This window comes from Camellia sinensis, chromosome 2, assembly GCF_055761805.1.
Source record: "Camellia sinensis isolate YWXY chromosome 2, ASM5576180v1, whole genome shotgun sequence".
NCBI classification, from domain to species: domain Eukaryota; kingdom Viridiplantae; phylum Streptophyta; class Magnoliopsida; order Ericales; family Theaceae; genus Camellia; species Camellia sinensis.
The window spans coordinates 45,119,344-45,141,438 of NC_138962.1; the positions used below are offsets into that span (position 1 = coordinate 45,119,344).

General features: G+C 39.6%; 1 protein-coding gene across 1 annotated transcript; it reads left to right on the forward strand.

Annotated features, from left to right (window-relative positions):
• Positions 1-20,980: 20,980 nt before the first annotated feature.
• Positions 20,981-21,769, forward strand: LOC114323423 (lectin 6). The gene has a single exon (XM_028271023.2). It carries the CDS (start codon positions 20,981-20,983, stop codon positions 21,767-21,769), a length of 789 nt encoding a protein of 262 aa, XP_028126824.2.
• The last annotated feature ends 326 nt before the right edge of the window (positions 21,770-22,095 follow it).

Genomic DNA, 22,095 nt, shown 5'->3' on the forward strand with positions numbered 1-22,095 from the left:
CAAGTCCAAAGAAAGAGAGGGCCACTACATTGCCTTGAAGAAATTCTTTCAACGGATCAGAGAATACAGATTGAGGTTGAACCCGCAGAAATGAATTTTCGGTGTAACAGTAGGGAAAATACTGGGCATTCTGATCACGTAAAGGGGCATCGAAGTAGATTCTTCCAAAATCAAGGCCATCCTAGAAATTCTACCACCAAGGACTGAAAAGGAGGTGCGAGGCTTTGTGGGGTAAAGTGAAATTCATAAGACGATTTATTTCCAAATTAACCCTGACTTGTGAACCACTCTTTGGTCTCCTAAAGAAAGGGAAAAAATTTCGATGGGATAATCGATGTCAATTCGCCTTTGAGCAGATTAAGCAGTACCTTTAGAATCCGCCTATGTTGTCATTGCCTGAGTCGGGAATGCCTTTGATTCTGTACCTGTTAATCACAGACACAACTATGGGATGCATGCTTGCTCAGGAATTTGAGGATAGGGTGGAGAAAGCCATCTATTACTTGAGCAAGAAAATGTTGGATTATGAGACCTGTTATACTCCGCTGGAGAAAGCTTGCCTAGCCTTGGTATAGGCTACCAGGAAGTTGAGGTACTACTTGTTAGCTCACTCTGTAATTTTGGTTTTGAGATTAGATCCCATCAAATATCTCTTTGAGAAACCAGCACTTACAGGTAGGCTAGCTCGTTGGCTGCTTCTCCTATCCGAATTTGATCTCAAGAATGTCACTCACAAGTCAATCAAGGGGAGAGCTGTAGCGGAATTCTTGGCAGATCACCCGATAGAAGGGGATGAAGCGGTGGAATACCTGTTCCCAGATAAAGCCATTCTACAAGTTAAGGAGGAGACTTGGACGATGTACTTTGACAGAGCGTCCAATCAGTACGGTTATAGGATAGGTGTGTTGCTGATAGCACCCGATAATTCCCATATACCTTTAGCCTTCAAACTCTGGTTCAAGGTGTCCAATAACGAAGCAGAATATGAAGCATGTATCGCTGGTTTAGAAGCCGTCCTGGAACTAGGAGCAAAAAGATTGGATGTTATCGGGGACTCGAACCTAGTTATTTCTCAAGCAAATGGAGACTGTAAAGTCAAAGAAGAAAAGATGAAGGCTTATCACCAGACCCTAGATGTTCTGATTCCTAGGTTTGAAAAGCTGACATTCAAGCATCTACTGAGAAAGAACAATAGGTTCACTAATGCTTTAGCAACTCTATCTTCCATGGTAGACATCCCTTTTGGAGTCCGGATACGTCCGATTATCATTGAGTAGAGATACATATCGGCTTATGAGACTATCACCGCAATAGATGAAGCATAAGATAAAAACCCTTGGTCTTACGATATTTGAAACTTGTTGGAAAAAGAGATTTATCCACCAGGGGCAAATGCCAAGGACAAAAAGGAAATACGGTGAATAACCGTCCAATTGATCATTTGTGGAGGTAAACTATACAAAAGAGGTCATCTGGGAATGCACAAGTTGTGTGTCGAAGAGGAGGAATCAAATCGCCTGATGAAAGTCATCCATAGAGGGGAGTGCAGACTGCACATGAACGGAGTGATGCTAGCCTGGAAGATTCTTAGGCAAGGTTACTACTGGTCCACCATGGAGAAGGATTGTATTGATTTTGTTTGGCGATGCCACAAATGCCAAATTCATGCCAATCGCATGAATATCCTGCCGTCAAAACTGTACAACATGACTTCGCCATGACCTTTCTCAGTCTGGGAAATCGAAGTCATCAGCGCAGTCACACCAAAAGGGTCAAATGGGCATGAATACATTCTGGTGGCAACTGATTACTTTATAAAGTGGGTAGAAGCTCAGTCCTATGCACTGTTGAAAGCATCGCATGTGGCTAAGTTCATTAGAAACATATCATTTGCCGATATGGAGTCCCAAATGAGATCATATCAAATAATGGCTCTCACTTCAAAAAGGAGGTGATAGACTTGTTGGAGAAATACAATGTGGCTTTCCATAAGTCATCTATATACCGACCGCAAACCAATTGAACTATTGAGGCCGCCAACAAGAATATCAATAATATTTTGCAGAAGATGGTTGAGACCTACAGGAATTGGCCAGATAAATTTCCATTCGCACTTTGGGGCTACAGAACTGCAATCCGAGCGTCTATAGGGGCAACTCCTTATTCTCTCGTTTATGGGATGGAAGCTGTTCTGCCAATTGAAATAGAAGTCCCGTCGTTGCGAGTTATGGCTGAGTATTAGATAGCAGAGGTAGACTAGAAACAGAGCAGGTTTGAGGAGTTGATGTTGTTCGATGAAAGAATGCTGAAAGCATTGTATCATTTTCAGGGATACCAATGTAGAATTGCTAGGGCTTTTAACAAGAAAGTTAAGTCACGAAATCTCAAAGAGGGAGATATGGTGCTGAAAGACAACCGAGCTCCCATCCATGACACTAAGGGCAAGTTTAGACCCAATTCGACTGGTCCTTACATCATCAAAACTATTTGGTCGGGTGGAGCTGTTATTCTTATGGACTTAGATGGCCTGGAATTTTCACAACCGATCAACATGGACAAGTTGAAGAAATACTATCCCTGAGAGGCTCGTTAGGCCAAAAACCCAGAAGGGCGACCTAGGCAAAAGTTAGAGCATGAAAAATTAGAAATAAAGAAAAACTGAGCTTGCAAGGTTGAAAACCCTAAAGGGCGACTTTGGCAAAAATTAGAGCGCAAAAGGAAAGAGTTAATACTTGAGTGAACCTGAACCGAACTACGTAAGGCCTGATTCTCATCTTCGGGACACGTGGATAACTTCATCCTGAAGTTCAGTCGTAATCACCTTTAACTTAACTGTCCTATCCATGTGTCTGATCAGGTCATCTTTGTCTGTCCTTTACCTAAGAATTCGGTGGTGATCTTTGCTATGAGAGAAGAGCTAGTTACAATGCTAAGCAGTGGTGTTCAATCAAGGGGCAATTTGTGATCTTTTGATTCGGGTTGTACAGCGTGAGGATTGATTCCATGCATGTCAAGTGGTGATCCTTTTTCGAAAATGGTTTTGAAAAGTTTTAATAAAAGTTTATTTTTGTTCAAATTTTACCTTTTACAACTTAGACCATTTCTGAACCAAAAGGAAAATTTTCAGTGCTTACAACTTTAATTTCATTGATTTCAACTTAAAGTTCTCCAACTCTCTGATATAAATCAAAGTTGCTTTTATTACATTGAAAAGACTTGAAAGGAAAGGTCAAAGTAATAAACTAAGGGCATCGGTGAATCAGTAACTCCTGTGTTCCCTGCTCATGCTTGTGGAAGCTTCTGATGCCAAAGTGGGACCGGTTTGTGCTTTATTCTCAAGCTAAGCCAAGAAAAAGCGCAACTGAAACTAGGGGCAGGGCCAGAAGCTCTCTCATCCTCCAAGCAGTGAGGTACTTAGCCAAGTGTGAACCACGGATGGGGAACGAAACAGGGTACTCTACCCCCCTCATCTGGGCGGGTCTGAGCATGTCCAAATTGACGTCTGAATCGGAAGGGGAAGTAGAACACGTAATGCATTAGTCCGATCAACTGGATGCCAGGTTGCTGAGCCATGCTGTAACTCATCTCGGTCAAATTAAGCCAGGGAAAATGCCAAGCTATGTCTGCAGCGGACCTATTGCACATCCAGTTGCACCATCATCCCTTATTCGAGAAATCCACTAGTTGATGGTGGAAGAAATAACCTCGAGTTGAGTTGTAATAACCCAACCCTCGTATACGGTTTTGGTATACTTTCCGCTCTTTAATCTGTGTATTTAAATTCTTACTGTGAAATTGTATGTGAAATTAAGTTTAATCAAGTGAATATTATGCTTATAAATGCAAATCTGTCTGCTAAGAGGAATATCTGTTGCAATCCTAATGCTTGAATCAAAAATTGGAAGCCTTAGAAGCTTAATATTCTGAAATTGATTTTATATTTAAGATCAACGTAATTTTTAGATCAGAATATGATATTCTGTGAAATTTCAATTGGGAATTATTAAACTGATTAAATTTCGTCTTTATTCAACCATATATATATTATATATACCCCTTTGACCATTTGACTTTGAACTTTATGCAAGGATCTCCTGAGAGAGAGAGAGAAGCAAAGAGTTGAGGAGAAGAGGAAAGTTCTTCAAGGAAAGGATTGGGAAAATTAAGAGGGTTTATAGGGGGATTTTAACTCAAGGTATGTTTACTCTACTCTAATTGACCCCTCTCTTGGAATTGAGTAGGAATTTCTCTAAATTATGTAAGTTAGGGCTGACAATATGGATGATGAATGTGTTAAGTGGTTGAATGAGTTGTTGGCTCTTGTGTTGAATTGATTTGAAGTTGTATCGAGTTATTTAGTGAGAAATTACATCCTACTTTTTCAATTATTAAGCTTGAACTCATCCATGTGAACAAAGGGTTACATATGTGAGTGTGTATGTGCATGTGGGTGTGTGTGTGTGTGGAAGATGAAATGTTATGGAATTAAGTATGTTGTGGATTCAAAATTAAGGATCTAATTCATATTAGATTGATACATGATTATAGTCCCTATTTATATGATTTTTGGCCCATATTCTAGCAAATGATGGACTTGTTTTGTGCTTTGCAAACATTCACCAAATAGAGTTTTTGTTTGGAAAATTTCGGACTGAAACTAGGCAAATTGCCGCATGTGCGGGAGTCATGGCCGCACGTGTGGAAGCACTGCCGCCCATGCGGGAAATGGTGAATTTTTGGGATTTTTGCTACTGCTAAAAAGGCACGTGCGGGACCAACCGCCGCACGTGCGGTGCTCACAGCCGCACGTGCGGCCCATGCTGAAAAAGTCTGTCTGCTCCATTTTCTCTGTTTGACCCTCTGATATTATTAAAATAATTATTTGATACTTTTAGACTGGTTGTAAATTCATGCGAAGCATAATGAATTGAATATTGTTTAACAAGGAAGCGAACTAATTCTTGAGTGGCGTGCACTTGTAGGGCACCTACCGGGAGGGGCTATCACTCCATCAACGCACTATGAGTAATAGTACTACAATTGTACATTTATCTACCGTTAATAATTCTTATTATCAATGCTCTGTATTTTGCAAGTTAATTACGTTAATGGATATGAAGGATTGAGAAATCTGCGTACCTTTGTACGACTCTGGAAACTGTAAGTTCCTATGTCTCTGCATGTGAATTGTATGTAAACTATTAATACTGGATTGGTTCCGAGATAAACATAGTTAAAAGTATCTCCGTTATGATAGGAAGTGATCTTTGTTATGGAAAGATATGAACCGTATGCTTAGAGAGAAGATTTCTTCTGTGATTCTGTGTTTGAGAAGTAATACCGTGAAATTTGTTGACAGAAAAGAATTGGGAAAATAAACGTCACCTACTGGGAACATGACATTTTGAATATTTTATGATGACATTTTGAATATTTTATGATGACTCAACAAATGGATAATCGGATAGAACTTTGGATAGTATTGTAATGGTACGCTTTGACTACCGTTAATGATCAATATTAACATTCTGTTACCTGCAAATTAACTTTATTAATGTAAAATGGTCAAAGGGAACAAATGTGTACTATGAAACAATACCATCTTCACGTGTCTGGAATCATTCTATTATGGACCACCGAGTGTGGTCAACTCTGTACAATCTGTGAGTTACGCTTACTTTTTGTTAGTAATTATCAGTAGCACTCTGTTAAACGTAAATTAATTATGTTAACTCATGTGAATGATTGAAAGAATCTGTGTGCCTCTGTATAATTCTGGGACTAGTCTGTTCTACTGATACCCGTTAGATCTATTGATTTCTGGTATGGAACAAAGCGCTATACGGAACTAAGTGCTGCAATGCGAGTCACCTCTAGAACCTGTGCGAGCCGCCTCTTGAGTCCATACATATATGAATGAGGCTTAAAGCCGTTCTGTGAAAGTTATGAGGCCTATGGTCGTTCTGTGAACGTTATGAGGCTTAAAGCCGTTCTGGGAAAGTTATGAGGCCGATGGCCGTTCTATGAAAGTTATGAGGCTTAAAGCCTTTCTGTGAAAGTTATGAGGCCCATGGCCATTTTGTATGATCTGTTAGTATAAAGCAAAGTGTTGTACGGAACTAAGTGCTACAACGCGAGTCACCTCTAGAATCCGTGCGAGCCACCTCTTGAGTTCATACATGCATGAACAGGGCTGAGGCCGTTCTGTATTCTGGGCTTAATGCCACTTTGTTTAAGGGCTTCATGCCACTCTGTTACAGGCTTAAAGCTACTCTGTTTAAGATTGGGCCCAAGGCCGTTCTGAAATTAGTACAGAATCAGATTAACTATATGATCTTTGCATTTACATACGCATTGATATGTATTATGATTTAAGTTGATTATCAAATTATTTAAACACTATTATTCACTGAACCTGGCTCACTTTATGTTATGTCTGTTTCTGTAGGCACTCAACCTGGAGGTCAGTCTTAACCCGTGGCATTATTTCTCCTGTTGTTAACCTCAGAGTACTCAAACACCTAAATGAAGATAGCTCATTATATTGAGTTTTGCTAAGCTCTGGATTTTGTACTCTGATTGTCTGTCTTAAGTGGAAGTGTATACAATCCTTTTATCTTACAATGTTTTTGCTATATGCCCAATCTTGAGGGCTGGGTCTGTATATGTATATGTATATAGCTAAATTCTCGGATGCACGTCACGATATGTTTATCTGCTTTGTGTTCTGTTTGTGACCCTGGCATAGTAGTGATAGCTCAATGGATGTTATGCATATTATTATACGCTTTAAATGCTTCCATTTAGGCCCATATATTATGTATATTGAGTTAAGTCTCCGTTTTTGAAGTGGTCATGCCCAAACTTATAGGGGCGGGTTTGGGGCGTGACATGAGTGCTCAGGGCAAAAGTCCACTACTTTTAGCTTATCCATAAGCCATACCTGGGAAGGGATGAAAGAAAAGAGAGATTAAAGAATAGAGCGATGTATGTTGAGAGAAAATTGAGGAAAGGGCTTTAAGAGAAAAATAGAGTATGAGTGCCGAGAGATGTGAGAAACACATATGAGAAAGGGTGGAAAACATTACTTGAAGAAGTAGTGGGCTCCCCACGAATTTGGTAGTCTCTCGCCGATGAAAGGCGTCTAAGCCCATCAAAGTCTCGGCCAGCACCAAACCAATGCAACTCTTTCCTTCTTTCAAACCTTGAGCCACTTCGATCAAACGAATGCTGGACCCGCCAAAACTAGGCGCAAGAAGGAAATGAGCAAGCATACATAAGGTCATCGACATCAGAAAATCGATGAATCAAGCTGGGTATGTCTAGCTCTCCGTTGTGGGCCTAAGATCGAGCCTCGTGTAAAGTGAGCCCACACATCCGTCCTAGAGCTTGGGCGTGGCTAAAACGTGGCTGAGGGATGATTTCCTCATCGCGCCAGGATTCTATTAGTGCTTGAAATTCTTCGATTGTCAGGCATCTTTCTTCTCTCCCGAAGCTAAAGACGTGTGTAATTAGGTCCCAGCATCGGGCCACGGCGTGGAGGAACGGAAAACAAAGTGAAGTTCGGCTCAACGGAAAAAGTGCAATCATGTCGAAACCCCGAAAATTTACCTTTTCTGAGCCGTCTAAAGCAGCTATCCAATTCGAGAGCTTTTTGACAAAAAATGGCTCCATTTGTGGAAGAAATTGCTATTGAAACGAAGTTCTGGAGGAGAAATCACGAAGCTGAACCTTTTGTAGAAGATAAGGCTGTAAGTGGAAGCTAGCTGTTAGTAATCTGGAGATTCTCACATTAGCGGCCACCTCTTGTGGCTGGCAAACTCTATCTCTGGCTGGCAGCCTTCTTTTCAGGCCTGTTGTCCACCTGTGTGCTGGGCAGTGCTGGAAGCTTGTGTTTTGTCCTGATCGTCGAGTATTTTAAGGTCTTGCTTTGAGTCCTTTTGGTTTTAGCAAGTTTGTTTATTTGTATTTGAGTTGTTTTTCCTTTGTTTATCGATTTGGATGTTGTATTTTGTATTTCAGTTGTTGGTCGGTTCATTACCCGATTGAGAACATTGTTTCAATCAAGTGCTCTATTGGTAAATTCGATCTCATGTCCATTTCATGCAAATATGGTGCTCATGATACAAAAATAACAACACTTTTTATAAAAACTACGAGGTTTTATTCCGATCATGGTTTTTACAAAAGAGGAGTGCAAGTTTCAAAGAAAATAAAACCTATCTGAGGCTATACATGTGCTAATGCTACCAAACAAAAAGAAACTAAGCAAAAGTACAAAAAAAATTAGTGTCGGTCGCCTCAGGCCCGAGAGGCCCTCGTCGTCCTCTTCCTCGGAGAGGAGGACTCGGGGGCATTATCTCCATTAGCGCCGCTGTCTGAATCAGTCTTTGAGCCAGAACCGGAGCCGGCATCATCTCCGCTCTCTGCCCCAGAATCCTCCTTGGCAATGCCTCCACTTTCAAAACCCAAGCCAGTATCATCGTCTCCGCTTTCATATGACTCAGAATGCCGACTCACTGCCTCCTCGAAGTCACTGGTCTCAGCATTATCATCACTCAAGATGGGCTCTGGAGAACTACTTTGGCCTCGGGTACCCCTATCTCTGTCTCTCCTCTTTGCTACTAGAGGAGGTGTTGCCGATGCTGGCACTGCTGCCGCCGTCGGAGCCATCGATACAGATGGGATCTGAAAAGACAGTTGTCAACATATCAAGTATAGTGTGTGTATCAGATGCAAGCATAGTATGCAGAATGAGTATATGCAGAAATCAGATACAGTGTGTAAGTACAGTGTGTGAATACAGTGTGCTAATGCAATGTATCAGTACAGTTTGGGAAAGACTACAGTTGAAATGCCAGTGTATTAGTGGGAATTTGATAGCATCAAGTGAAAACTTAAGAAATTACCTAGATACCATGGAGACCGAGCAGTGTTTCCCTCATCTGTACCATGCCCATCAAGGAAGTTATTAGCTCGAGACAGCTCCTCGTGTACTCTCACAACAAGAAAAAACACTTTCCGTGACCAACATTTTGGTCGCGAAAAGTACCATATTTGGTCGCTAAAACCTTTTCGCGACCAAAATATGTTGGTCGCGAGTTGGTCGCCAAAGCCTCGTCACAGATAGTTTTCTGCGACCAAAAAAGCCTTTGGTCGCTAAAAGTGACCATTCGCGACCAACTTTTTTGGTCGCGGAAAGTCCAATTCATATTAGCCAAAAGTAAACTTTTAGCGACCAAAGACAAGTTGGTCGCCAAAAGTCAGCGCCTTGACCCAAAAAAAAAATAATTCTTTTGTGCTCCCTGGGACTTGAACTCCTGACCAAGGAGTCACCATGCACCCAATCCATTCTGCCACTCTGCCAATAACATACTTCTTGTTCATATTTGGCAAAAAAAATACATAACCCATAAAAATTGGGTTATATATTATTTTATAAAACTTTTAATGCCTAAATAGAAAAATAGCATGCAATTACGGTAGTATCATTTTTTTTTTAAAATTTATCCCGCCAGAACTTTCCGCGACCAACTTTTTTTTTTGGTCGCCAAAGGGTAATCTTCCGCGTCAAAAAAAGCCTCTGGTCGCCAATAGCATACTTTCCGCGACCAACTTTTTTTTTTGGTCGCCAAAGGGTAATCTTCCGCGACCAAAAAAGCCTTTGGTCGCCAATAGTATACTTTCCGCGACCAACTTTTTTTTTTGGTCGCCAAAGGGTATACTTTCCGTGACCAACTTTTTTTTTGGTCGCCAAAAGGTGATCTTCCGCGACCAAAAAAGCCTTTGGTCGCCAATAGTATACTTTCCGCGACCAACTTTTTTTTTTGGTCGCCAAAAGGTGATTTTCCGCGACCAAAAAATTGTGGTCGCCAAAAGATAAATTTTAGTCGCAAAAAGTGGACTATTTGCGACCAAAAAAAATAAGTGGTCACCAAAAGTGTTTTTTCTTGTAGTGTCTATGGATGCCTGCAAATGCATTTGGATGATCAGTGTTCACAATAAACGTATCTGAAATGAAATGTGGGGTGCAAAATCGTAAAGTATGGTCCATACCTGAGACGAGCCTCGAACCCCGACGAGCTCGTGTCCAACCGTTGTAGGCTCAATCGGGATCTGGTAAGCAGCCCTAGTATGTCGCCAGCATATGAGTGCCGTGGGAAGCTCTGGCCAATGGGTGCTCTGCTCTGCTAGGGGAACCCTTCTAGCACGGGCCCTAGTCGCCTCTCTCGCTGCAGGAGCCCTCGCCCCCTCGCCTCCGCAAGCGCCTATCAGAGGTGGCATGAGGTGGGTTTGAATAAAGGTCGCAGAGTCGCCTTCTGCTCTTAAGTAATTAGCATCTAAGCCTACCATGAATTATGTAACTGCATCAACAGATAGGTTGTCTGTTGTCCTCATAGACTTTGGTAGTGGCATCAGAACGACCAGATCCGGCAAGCCCACAGTTTGTCGAACAAACCGCTCACTCAAGAACCAGGCCCGACAGATTGGGCCCTCCAGCAGGATGCGCAAGCACGATGTGGCCCACGCTCTCTCATATTGGTCTCGTACCCCAGCAAGCATCATGGCCCAAGGTTGCCACATGATCTGCAAACAGAGTGAACAAATTGCTAGTTGTTGTTAGTTGCTATTATGTGAATTAGAGTAGCTGTAAATAAAATGACTGTGTTTCGGGTTACCTCGTGGGCGGCTACAGTGTCAATGTAGTGGCGAAAAAAAGCAAAGGTCTCGCGAGTCCTACGTTGGCATTGGCCATCATACCGCCTCGAGTAAGGGACCACCAGGGGGAGCTCTTCCATGGACTCTGAGGCAAGAGCTGGAAAATATGCATAAACCCATAGTTGCAAGGAAAATGCAGTGATATATGGTCAACAATGTTTGAACAAATGCAGAAAGTGCAAAGCAGAAAGAACAATGTATGAACAGATGCAGAAAGTGTAAAGCAGAAATCACAAGTGTTGAATAGATATAAAGCGGACAATGTAAAGCAGAAAGCGTAAAGTGCAAAAAGGGAACTGAAATGCATACCTCCCAGGTTTGCCAATAGCCTCCGATTAGCTCTCCTCTTAGGCGGGAGGTAGAGCTCATGTAGCCGTACAAGGTGGCGAGGCCAGCTCTGCCCCAATCATAAAAGCGTACCTGGAAAAGAGTCACCAGGGCACTCAACAGATATAAGCCCACAGTGTTCCACCTATTCGAAAACAAGGTGGTACTGAGGACAAAGATCAGGAAGCCTCTGGCTTCCTGCTGCATCTCCTCTAATGTCTCGAGCTTGTTCCCGCGTAACTGCTCAGCAAACCAACTATATCTGACCATGGCTGGCCGGTACAGGGGTGGTCGTGCTTCCAATAACTCGATCTAGGCCGCCTCTTACTCCCCCATGTCGGTGTCAAAAGAGATCAGATCAGCCCCTACTCTTAAGCCAATGAACATGGCAAAGTTGTAGGGAGTCATTGTCATCTCCCTGGTGGTAGAGTAGTGGAAGGAGTTGGTGGTGTCCCAATACCTCTCCACAAGCGCTTCTGGAAGAGGACGACTCACAATAACCCGTGTCAGGTCGGAGCAGAAGAGGCCGAAGCCGGTTTCATCAACAATATCATGGACTTCAGCAGGGAGCTCGTCATACCAATCTCTCGCTGTCGCACCTCCGTACCCTCTGTAGGCACGGATATCTCCATGTGGCAAAGAACAGATGAATCAGATCAAGCAGTGATGAAAAAAGTACAGTCAAATGAAAGGCAGTGCAAGAAATGTAGAAAAAGGAAAGGAAGGAATGCATGAGAACATAATTCATACCTCAGTAACGCTGGCTGAAAGGTGAGAGGTCGGCTCCCTCAGTAGAAGGTCCTCGGGTACAACGCGAACAAAGTTGCTAAACTGCCAAACGCCTCCGGGTGGCAAGATATGCGTGCAGGGATGATATCTCGCTGGATCAAAAGGTCGTACCCTTAATGGTAGTGGCTTCGGCTCAAGCTCAGGCTCAAACTCTGCCTTGAGGTCGGCCTCAATGCCCTCAGCCGCCTTGCCAGCCTCGGCAACGGGTGGAAATGCAGGTGGAACCTTTGGAGGAGCCCGTCATGTGGGATCTCATCTGCCATCTGGAAAATGGGTGAAAAGTGGAGAAAAATGAGGACAAAAAGGGTAAACTTGGAAAAAGTCAACCCTAGGAGAGAGAAAATGAGAGAAAAAGTCAAAGCCGGGAAAAGTAACCAAACCCGAGGGAAACTCCAGGGGAACAAGCCTAAAGTGGTGGGAATCCAAGAAAAAGTATCGAAATCAAATTCTAATCGGTTCAAAATAAAGAGAACTAAGAGGGTTTTACGAAAAAAGTTTGCGTGGGGCGTTGGAAAAAGCATGTAAAGCTCGGATCTAGAGAGGGAAAGTGTCTAGAGAGAGAGAGAGAGAGAGAAGATTTTCAGACCTAGGGTTGTGAAGAAATGAAGCCTTGAGGCTTATACTTAAAGACCCGTGCGCGAAAAGACCAAACTGCCCCGATCTGCCATCGGTGGCCGGTAGGTGGCCGATGGTTCTCAAGTAGGTCCTGGTGTTGTTTTGAGCTTCTTCTTCCTAAGTGGTGTGTGGAAGGTATTGTTTTGGAAGCTTACAACTGCGTTCCGGTGAGTGAACGTGTCCTACTTGCTACTCTGAATAAGGTGTATCCTTTTGAACGTGTTGTAATTCCTCCGAGAGGTAAATCAGAGGTGCCATCGAGTATTGTTTTATTCGTTTTATGGTTTTGTTCTTTTCCCTTGCATAGAATGTGCATTTCCCGTATATGCATGTTGCACGCATGTCTTACATCATTTATCATTTGTGGATAGAACCCGCTATCAATTTGCATAGAACATGCTGTTAATTTCGCATAGAATATACTTTTGTTTCTTGCATAGAACATGCTTCCAATTAACATCATATGTCGGTTGTCTATCTCGCATGGAATATGCTTTGTGCATTTATCGCACACGATTACTTTGTGCATCAATTGCACATGATTACTTTGTGCATCTATCGCATTTGTTCACTTTTGTGCTTCTATCGCACTCCTCTTTGTTTCATCTTAGGACACATGAAACGCGAGCCCGAACGGTTTTTCTAGTATCTCAGGATGCGTGATGTGCGGCCCTGGGCGTGTTTCATATCAGGACGCATGAAACACGAGCCCGAACGGTTTTTCTAGTATCTCAGGACGCGTGACGCGTGGCCCTGGGCGTGTTTCATCTTGGGACGCGTGAAACATGAGCCCAAGCAATTTTTCTAGTATCTTAGGATGCGTGACGTGTGGCCCTGGGCGTGTTTTATCTCGGGACGTGTGAAACGCTGGCCCAAGCGATTTCTCTTGTATCTTAGGGCTTGCTACATGCCAAGCATAATATAGATACCCACAGTTGTCATGTGAGTCAAAAGATGTGAGTCACACTGTTAGCCTTTGGTTTATGTAGGATTTAATTATGACTCATTTTTTTTAAGTTATGATTGAAAAGAATTTAATTATAACATTTATGTAATCAACCCCATAAATGTTAGACTTAAATATGATATACACCAATTTTGAGGTGTATATAGTAGCATCACCTATGCATGCTAAAGAAATTCATTATATATCTATCTATCTATCTATCTATATATATATATATATATATATAAATAAGGGAAAATGGGTTTCTAACCCCAAGCCTTGTGGAACTCCAATATCCCAATTTAAATTTTCTGATTTTTTGATTTTTTTTATAAAAAAAACTAAGCATTTATTGATTTGGTCAAAATCTCCTCATCAGCATTTATTAATTTTTTTCAATTCATATGTCTTTCCACATGCCTGCATTTATTGATTTGGTCAAAATCCCCTGATCAGTATTTAAAATCCCCTCATACAAATAATTATAGCTATAATTCATGCATAGTTATTGCAGTACCTTTTTCAACTTCTTCCATACATTATAGTTAGTGATAAGATTGTTAAATTATTTTTATAAAAAATCTTAAAAAACATAATCTATATATTAAAAGAAGGGATTTTTATTGATTAATCCCATTTAGAAGTGTTTTCACCCAAAAAGTCCATCAACAAATTTATTAACCCATTTAATCTCATGTATGTATAGTTCTATTCCATAAAGTCCTTTTTCTTGATTTACACTCTTTTTTTAGACTCTTATACCCTTATATTTAATTTTGACACCCTTACAAATATTTTTTGAACGGTTAGCAATTTTATGATGTAAATATTCATATTTTAACATTCACATTTGTAAGAATGTAAAATTAGCCCGTGCCCCGTGGGCGGTCCGAAGATCGCCCCCGGGCCGGGGCGAGCCCGGTCCGTTGACAATGTGAATATTCACATTGACATGTTAACATTCACATTGATAGAAGTGCAAAACTGGCCCGCGGCCCGTGGGAGGCCCGAAACCCGCCCGTGGCCCACGGGTGGCCCGTTGACAATGTGAATATTCACATTAACATATTAACATTCACGTTGATAGGAGTGTAAAATTGACCCACGACCCGTAGGCGGCCTGAAACCTGCCTGCGGGCTCGGCCCGGCCTGTTTACAATGTGAATATTCACATTGACATGTTAACATTCACATTGATAGGAATGTAAAATTGGCCCACGGCCCGAAGCCCGCCCGTTACCTAGGGTGGGGCGGGCTGTAAATATTCATATTTTAACATTCACATTGGTAAGAATGTAAAATTGGCCCGTGGCCCGTGGGCGGTTCGAAGCTCGCCCCCGAGCCGAGGCGGGCCGGGTCCGTTGACAATGTGAATATTCACATTGACATGTTAACATTCACACTGATTGAAGTGTAAAATTGGCCCGCGGCCTGTAGGCGGCCCGAAATCAGCCCGCGGCCCGTGGGCTGCCTGGGGCGGGCTCGGCCTGGTCCGTTGACAATGTGAATATTCACATTAATATATTAGCATTCACGTTGATAGGAGTGTAAAATTGACCCGCGGCCCGAAACCCGCCCGCGGGCCCGGCCCGTTTACAATGTGAATATTTACATTGACATGTTAACATTCACATTGATAGGAGTGTAAAATTGGCCCGCGGACTGTGGCCGGCCCGGCCCGTTTACAATGTGAACATTCACATTGATAGGAGTGTAAAATTAGCCCGCGGCCCGCGGGCAGCCCGAAGCCCGCCCGTTGCCCGGGGCGGGGCGGGCTGTAAATATTCATATTTTAACATTCACATTGGTAAGAATGTAAAATTGGCCCGTGGCCCGTGGGCGGTCCAAAGCTCCCCCCTGGGCCGGGGCGGGACCTGTCCGTTGACAATGTGAATATTCACATTGACATGTTAACATTCGCATTGATAGAAGTGTCAAATTGGCCCGCGGCCCGTGGGCGGCCCGAAACCGGCCCGCAGCCCGTGGACTGCCCAGGACGGGGCCGCCCGGCCCGTTGACAATGTGAATATTCACATTAACATAATAACATTCACGTTGATAGGAGTGTAAAATTGACTCGCGGCCTGTAGGCAGCCCGAAACCCGCCCACGGGCCCGGCCCGGCCCGTTTACAATGTGAATTTTCACATTGACATTTTAACATTAACATTGATAGGAGTGTAAAATTGGCCCGCGGCCCGGAGCGGGTTTGACCTGTGGACAATGTCAATATTCACATTGACATGTTAATATTCTCATTGATAGGAGTGTAAAATTGGCCCGCGGACCGTGGGCCACCCGAAGCCCTCCCGCGGCCCGGGGCAAGTTCGTTTGGGCCCGGGCCCGAGCCCATCTCGAGAATTTGGGCTAGGACCTGGGCCATCAGTTTGAAGCTCGACCCGCATAAGGCCCATTTAAGGCTCGGCCCGAGGCCCGGTGTCTTTTTTGTGGAAAATAATAAAATTTTGGAAGAAAAAATTAAAAAAAATTAAAAAAAATGGCGAGGCTCACCCAAGCCCGACCCAAGCCAAAGTCTAGGCCCAAGCCCCTTGGCTCGACCCACCGGGCACCCAAAACCTGAATACCTTTGTGCCAGGGCTAGGGCTTAGGCCTAATTTTTTGGCCCGTGGGCCAGTCCGGCCCGGCCCGAATTTTGGCAAGCACCAACGAGGCATTACATGGGTTGGCCCCGGCCTGGGCTGGGCCGAGCCCCTACACATTGATGATATGAACATTCACATTGACGGTGTGAACATTTACATTAACAGTGTGAACATTCACATTGACGATGTGAACATTAACATTAGGGGTATTTTGGTAATTATGTCACCCTTAGGATGTGAACATTCAAATTAGGGGTATTTTGGTAACTATGTCACCCATAGGACTCATTGAAACATAAGAAAATAATGTGGAATACATGGAACATAAGTAGATGAAAATGGTATTTTGGTCTTCTTACCTCAAATAGGAACATTCACATTGACGGTGTGAACATTTACATTAACAGTGTGAACATTCACATTGACGATGTGAACATTCACATTAGGGGTATTTTGGTAATTATATCGCCCATAGGATGTGAACATTCACATTAGGGGTATTTTGGTAATTATGTTACCCATAGGGCTTATTGAAACATAAGAAAATAATGTGGACTAAATGGAATATAAGTAGATGAAAAGGGTATTTTGGACTTCTTACCTCAAATAGGAACATTCACATTGATGGTGTGAACATTCACATTGACGATGTGAACATTCACATTAGGGGTATTTTGGTAATTATGTCACCCATAGGATGTGAACAGTCACTTTAGGGGTATTTTGGTAATTATGTCACCCATAGGACTTATTGAAACATAAGAAAATAATGTAGACTAAATGGAACATAAGTAGATGAAAATGGTATTTTGGTCTTCTTATCTCAAATAGGAACATTCACATTGACGGTGTGAACATTTACATTGACAGTGTGAACATTCACATTGACGATGTGAGCATTCACATTAGGAGTATTTTGGTAATTATGTCACTCATAGGATGTGAACATTCACATTAGGGGTATTTTGGTAATTATGTCACCCATAGGACTTATTGAAACTTAAGAAAATAATGTGAACTAAATGGAACATAAGTAGATAAAAAGGGTATTTTGGTCTTCTTACCTTAAATAGGAACATTCACATTGACGGTGTGAACATTCACATTAGGGATATTTTGGTAATTATGTCACCCATAGGACTTATTGAAACATAAGAAAATAATGTGCATTAAATGAAACATAAGTAGATGAAAATGGTATTTTGGTCTTCTTACCTCAAATAGGACCTAATGGAATAGTGAAGAAGAATATGAGTTGGATGGAATAAAGGTTTTAAAAAAAAGATTTATCAAAAAAACTTCCTTTAAAAAAATCTAAAATAAATATAAATATTTATAATTTTTCCGTGTATAGTACAGATGATAATAGGCTAGTACTTACATATATAAAACCGGGTTCTTTCCTTTCGAACCACTACAGCGCAATGTTGCCCATGGAACAAATTACAAATTGCCTCGATGTCAAGTCAAACCCATCATAGCAGTATCTTTTTTCCAAAACCCACATTGAACTTTCGTCGAAGAATTTGTCTGCATGGTTGTTGGAGGGTGGAAGTGGCTGTTTGGGGTGCTAAGAGGACTGTTGGGTGGGTGAAAAATGTTTTGATGGTAGAATGTGTTATAAAATAATAAATTTAATTTTAAACTATGATTTTATTTATTTATTTTGATAATTTTGGCGTTATCGTTTTATAAAATTGTTATTTGAATACTTATATATATATATATATTAATTTTAATTAAATTATTTATGTATTTTGATAATTTTAGTTCAAATGATTATATAATAATTTTGCATGATATATATTAAATTATAAAATAATAAAATAAATACTCATTTTAATATTAAAAACAATATTTAAACTAGAAGAAGAATTAGTAACATAAAATTAAGCGTAATTCTAACTATTTAATTTTCTTTTATATTCATTTGGAAAATAAAAATATGTATAAAATTTATTCAAAAATTAAATATTAATATGTTGTAATTGGATTATCATATAATGATTTTATGTGATATATGTATATTATTAAACTATAAAAATGTAAAATAAAGACTCTTAATTATATTAAAATATCAACTATATAAAAAAAATTCAACAACGACTAATGAAGAAAGAATTACATAACAACATCTAAATTCAAAAAGAAAAAAGAATGAAAACATTCAAACGATAGATACATCTCAGTATGTGAAGTGATTAATCTTCTGCAATATGATGTCAAAGCATAAAAGAACTTTTTGTTCAATAATTGAAAAAGTAACTCAAGCAGTAAATTTAAACTTAAAGGTTCCTTGAGATAATCATTGTTGTGCAGGTTTTTCCTCATGTGAGTTGCAATAAAATAATGAATAATTTCATATATAGAATCATTATAAAATTTAAATAACAAATCCATAATATGGAATAGGTATTGGGTATAGATAATGCATGAAAAAAAAAAAAAGGAAAACAAAGGGTAATTTAGCATTAAAAAAAATCTATAATTCCCTTGAAAGAATTAGGAAGAAAAACATGAAATTCAAAATTGGTATTGTGTTTGTGGATTATCTCAATTTATCATGAAAAATATACTCAAAAGAAATATTTGTCAAATAGAATCTATATAAAATAGGTAAAGTTAGTTTAATTTAAATTAAGTTTGTGTTTGTGTAGAATTCTATATGTAATTAAAAAAATACATACTGACGTGACTCTCTTAGAAAAAAAAAAGTAAGTCCTTATAATGTGACATCTAAGTATGCGAAAATAGTACTTTTAATAATTTATATAGCACGAATTATATTAACAGTCTTTATAGTTTGGGGTTCGTGTAAAAGATTTATCAATTTTACATAATTTTATCTTTGGTGAGTATATATAATTTTTAAAAAGTCAAAAATACTTTTTTGACATTTATTTTTGTCAAATTAGTTTATATTTTATCAAATTGACGATTTTACCTTTGAAATTGAGCAATGGTATCTTTAATTGTCCTTATTTAAAATAAAATTTAAAATTTAGGGTCAAATGTGTCACAATTGAAAAGTCAGGAACCAAAGTGATACGAGCCCCAAACCATAGAGACCGTCAGTGTAATTTTCCCATATATGTATATATGATGATATGCTCTGGATGCATCTTATAATATGATTCCAAACCAAACCAAGTCTTAAATCCCATCAAATGGAGTCGGCTGCATGAATCATTTTTCTTTACTTGACTCTATTCAAGACTATTTCGTTAGTCAAATTAAGGAGATTCATATCTTTATTTATTACATTAGTCTACGTCAATTTAGGTCTACCACTTCCCTTAACACTATCATCTACTGTTACTATATCACATCTCTTTACTACTGTCTCTATTGGTCTCCGTTGTATTTGACCAAACTATCTCAATTTATTCTTTCTTAAATTTTATCGGTACTACTTCTACCAATTTTCGAACATACTCATTCTTAACTTTCTTTATTCTAATCTTGTAACACATCTACTGTATCTTATAATATAATTTTGTAATATTTTTTATAAAATTATGGAGGTTGGATTGTGTTGTGCAGTTAAGAAGATGGGATCATAGGAGGCTAAAAAATTTTAATTCAACCAAAGCCGGCTGAGTTAGTGTGGGGAGAGACATTTTTATTGACTAATAAGTCCAAAAAAATAGCCAGGTCGAAGGGTTAGGGGAGGAATGGAGAGAAAGGTGGTGGTGAAATTAAAAACGCAAGTGGCGGCGGCAACCAAAAAAATTCAGCAATTAAATGATAAGTGCATAATTTACTCCGGTAATTGCCCAACTGAGGTGAGGTTTGCCGTAGTAAAAGAACCTTGAGCATTAATTTTTTTTGACTTATTTCTCACAAGATACAACCCAAGGGATTTTTAGTAAATATTTTTTTTTATCAATAAATATTTATTTATCTACCTAAACAAAAGTGCTAAGATGGCGATGCAGCGTGAAACGTGAAATAATAATAATTTTAAAATTTGTTAATTGAAAATTTAATGCCGAAAACAAGATTTTTCTTAAGACTCATTGATTCACAAAGAATATTGACAATAAAAACTCAATAATGATTAATTCACAAAAAATACTCAAAGTTAGAACAAAAGAGTATAAAATTTAAAATATATCATTTCTCAAAAATTAAAGAGCCCTAAGACTTACCTCAATTATTTATTAGTAAAGACAAACTTAACTTAAATAGAAAACAACCAAAAATAGAAATTCGGAATAAAATAAAGAAACTACATGCTTCCATGATCATGGCAAGTTTTACGGAATCAAATTCCGAGATCCGCGAGTAAAGTTTCAAAACTTTCAAAAAAACAGTAAATTCGCAAAATTGACCACCAAATTTCACTCAATTCCAAATCCAACCCCTTTTTTTTTTGCTTTTGTCTTGCCCATTTTTTGACCCAAAAGTTATATGGCCATACATGCTACATCAAATGGACACCAAAATTGCATCATAGCTAACACAGAACATGCCACCTTAGCTTAGTTTTGGGGAGAGACTTTTTTAATTGACTAATAAACAACCAACAGCCACCTTAGCAAATGTGGGACTTTTACTGAATAGTACTTTGGATTGTCGGGAATAAAAATTAAACATGCCAAAAAAATCATCTAGAATGTATATTCTCAAGATCAAGATTCATTTATGAATCATAACAAGAAATTTAAATTTATGCTGGATATTTAAAATTTAAGGTAAATTTTTTGTTTTATTTTTTGAGTTCATAGACTTTCTATAAATTAAAAAGGAGTAGAGTAGCCTAGCGATTATGGGATAGGGGAAGATAGACAGAGAGAGAAAAAGGCGGTGAAATTAAAGAACATGACGGGTGGCGGGAAAAAAAATCATCATCAATTAAATGAAAAGTACAAAAAGACACTAATAAATCAACATATCACAAGATTTGGAACAATGATCTATTTATTTATATACCAATTATCTACATAGTTCCAATCCCATAAAATTTTCTGATCACAACAATGGCTTTCCAATCACACATTCAACTTTCTTGTCTCTCAATTATCACATTTTACATTCTTCTCGCAACTCCTTGTGCAACTGCACTAAACTTTAACATCCCCAAAATCGGTCCCAAAAATCGCAACGACATAACCACCAATGGAGACGCTTACATCTCCTCCGAAGGCATCCACCTTGCGGCGAATAAGCACGATACCAACTTCGAGCAGAAAGCCGGCAAAGCCACCTACGTCAAACCACTTCACCTTTGGGACAAAGTTTCTGGCAAGTTGACCGACTTCACCACCAATTTCACCTTCGTGATTGATTCGAAAGGAAGTTCAAGTTTTGCAGATGGGCTTGCATTCGTCCTTCAACCTTCCGGTGCCAGCACCACTGCTGGCGGTGCCATTGGGCTCCCAATCAACCCATCGACATTGGAACCCACTAGCCAATTTGTCGCGGTAGAGTTTGATACCTATCAGAATACTTGGGATCCACAAAACATCACTCCTGTTACTCATATTGGTATCAATATCAACTCTATTAAGTCTAATGTGACTCGAGTATGGTACAATAACATAATTCATGGGATAGAAAATGAAGCTGTGATTAGTTATCGCTCTAAATCGAAAAAATTGAGTGTTGTTGTCACTAGCTCTATGAATAATGTCAAACAAGGCCTTAATTTCCTAGTTGATTTGAGGGACTACTTGCCAGAACGGGTTAAATTTGGCTTCTCGGCTTCAACTGGTGCGCTTTTTGAAAAAAATGTTGTTAAGTCATGGAAATTTAATTCGGCCTTTTAAATGTGAGGAAACCAAAGTATATGTTACAGCTCCAAGGGCATAGGTAATCTTGGACTTTGAATAAGATATTTACTAGCTACTACTAAATAATTGTTATTCCTTGGATGAATATATATTTTTCTTTGGAATAATATGTTATGGATGCATCTTATAATATGATTCTATGATACTTTTCATCACATCGTGGATGTTGGATTGTGTTGTGTATAAATGTAATAGATATAAGGTTATAAAATAAACGATCAGATTTTTTTTATTAACTATATATATATAATCAACGCAATCTTACAGCTTCAATAGTGTTTTATTCCAATATTTGCTCTCAT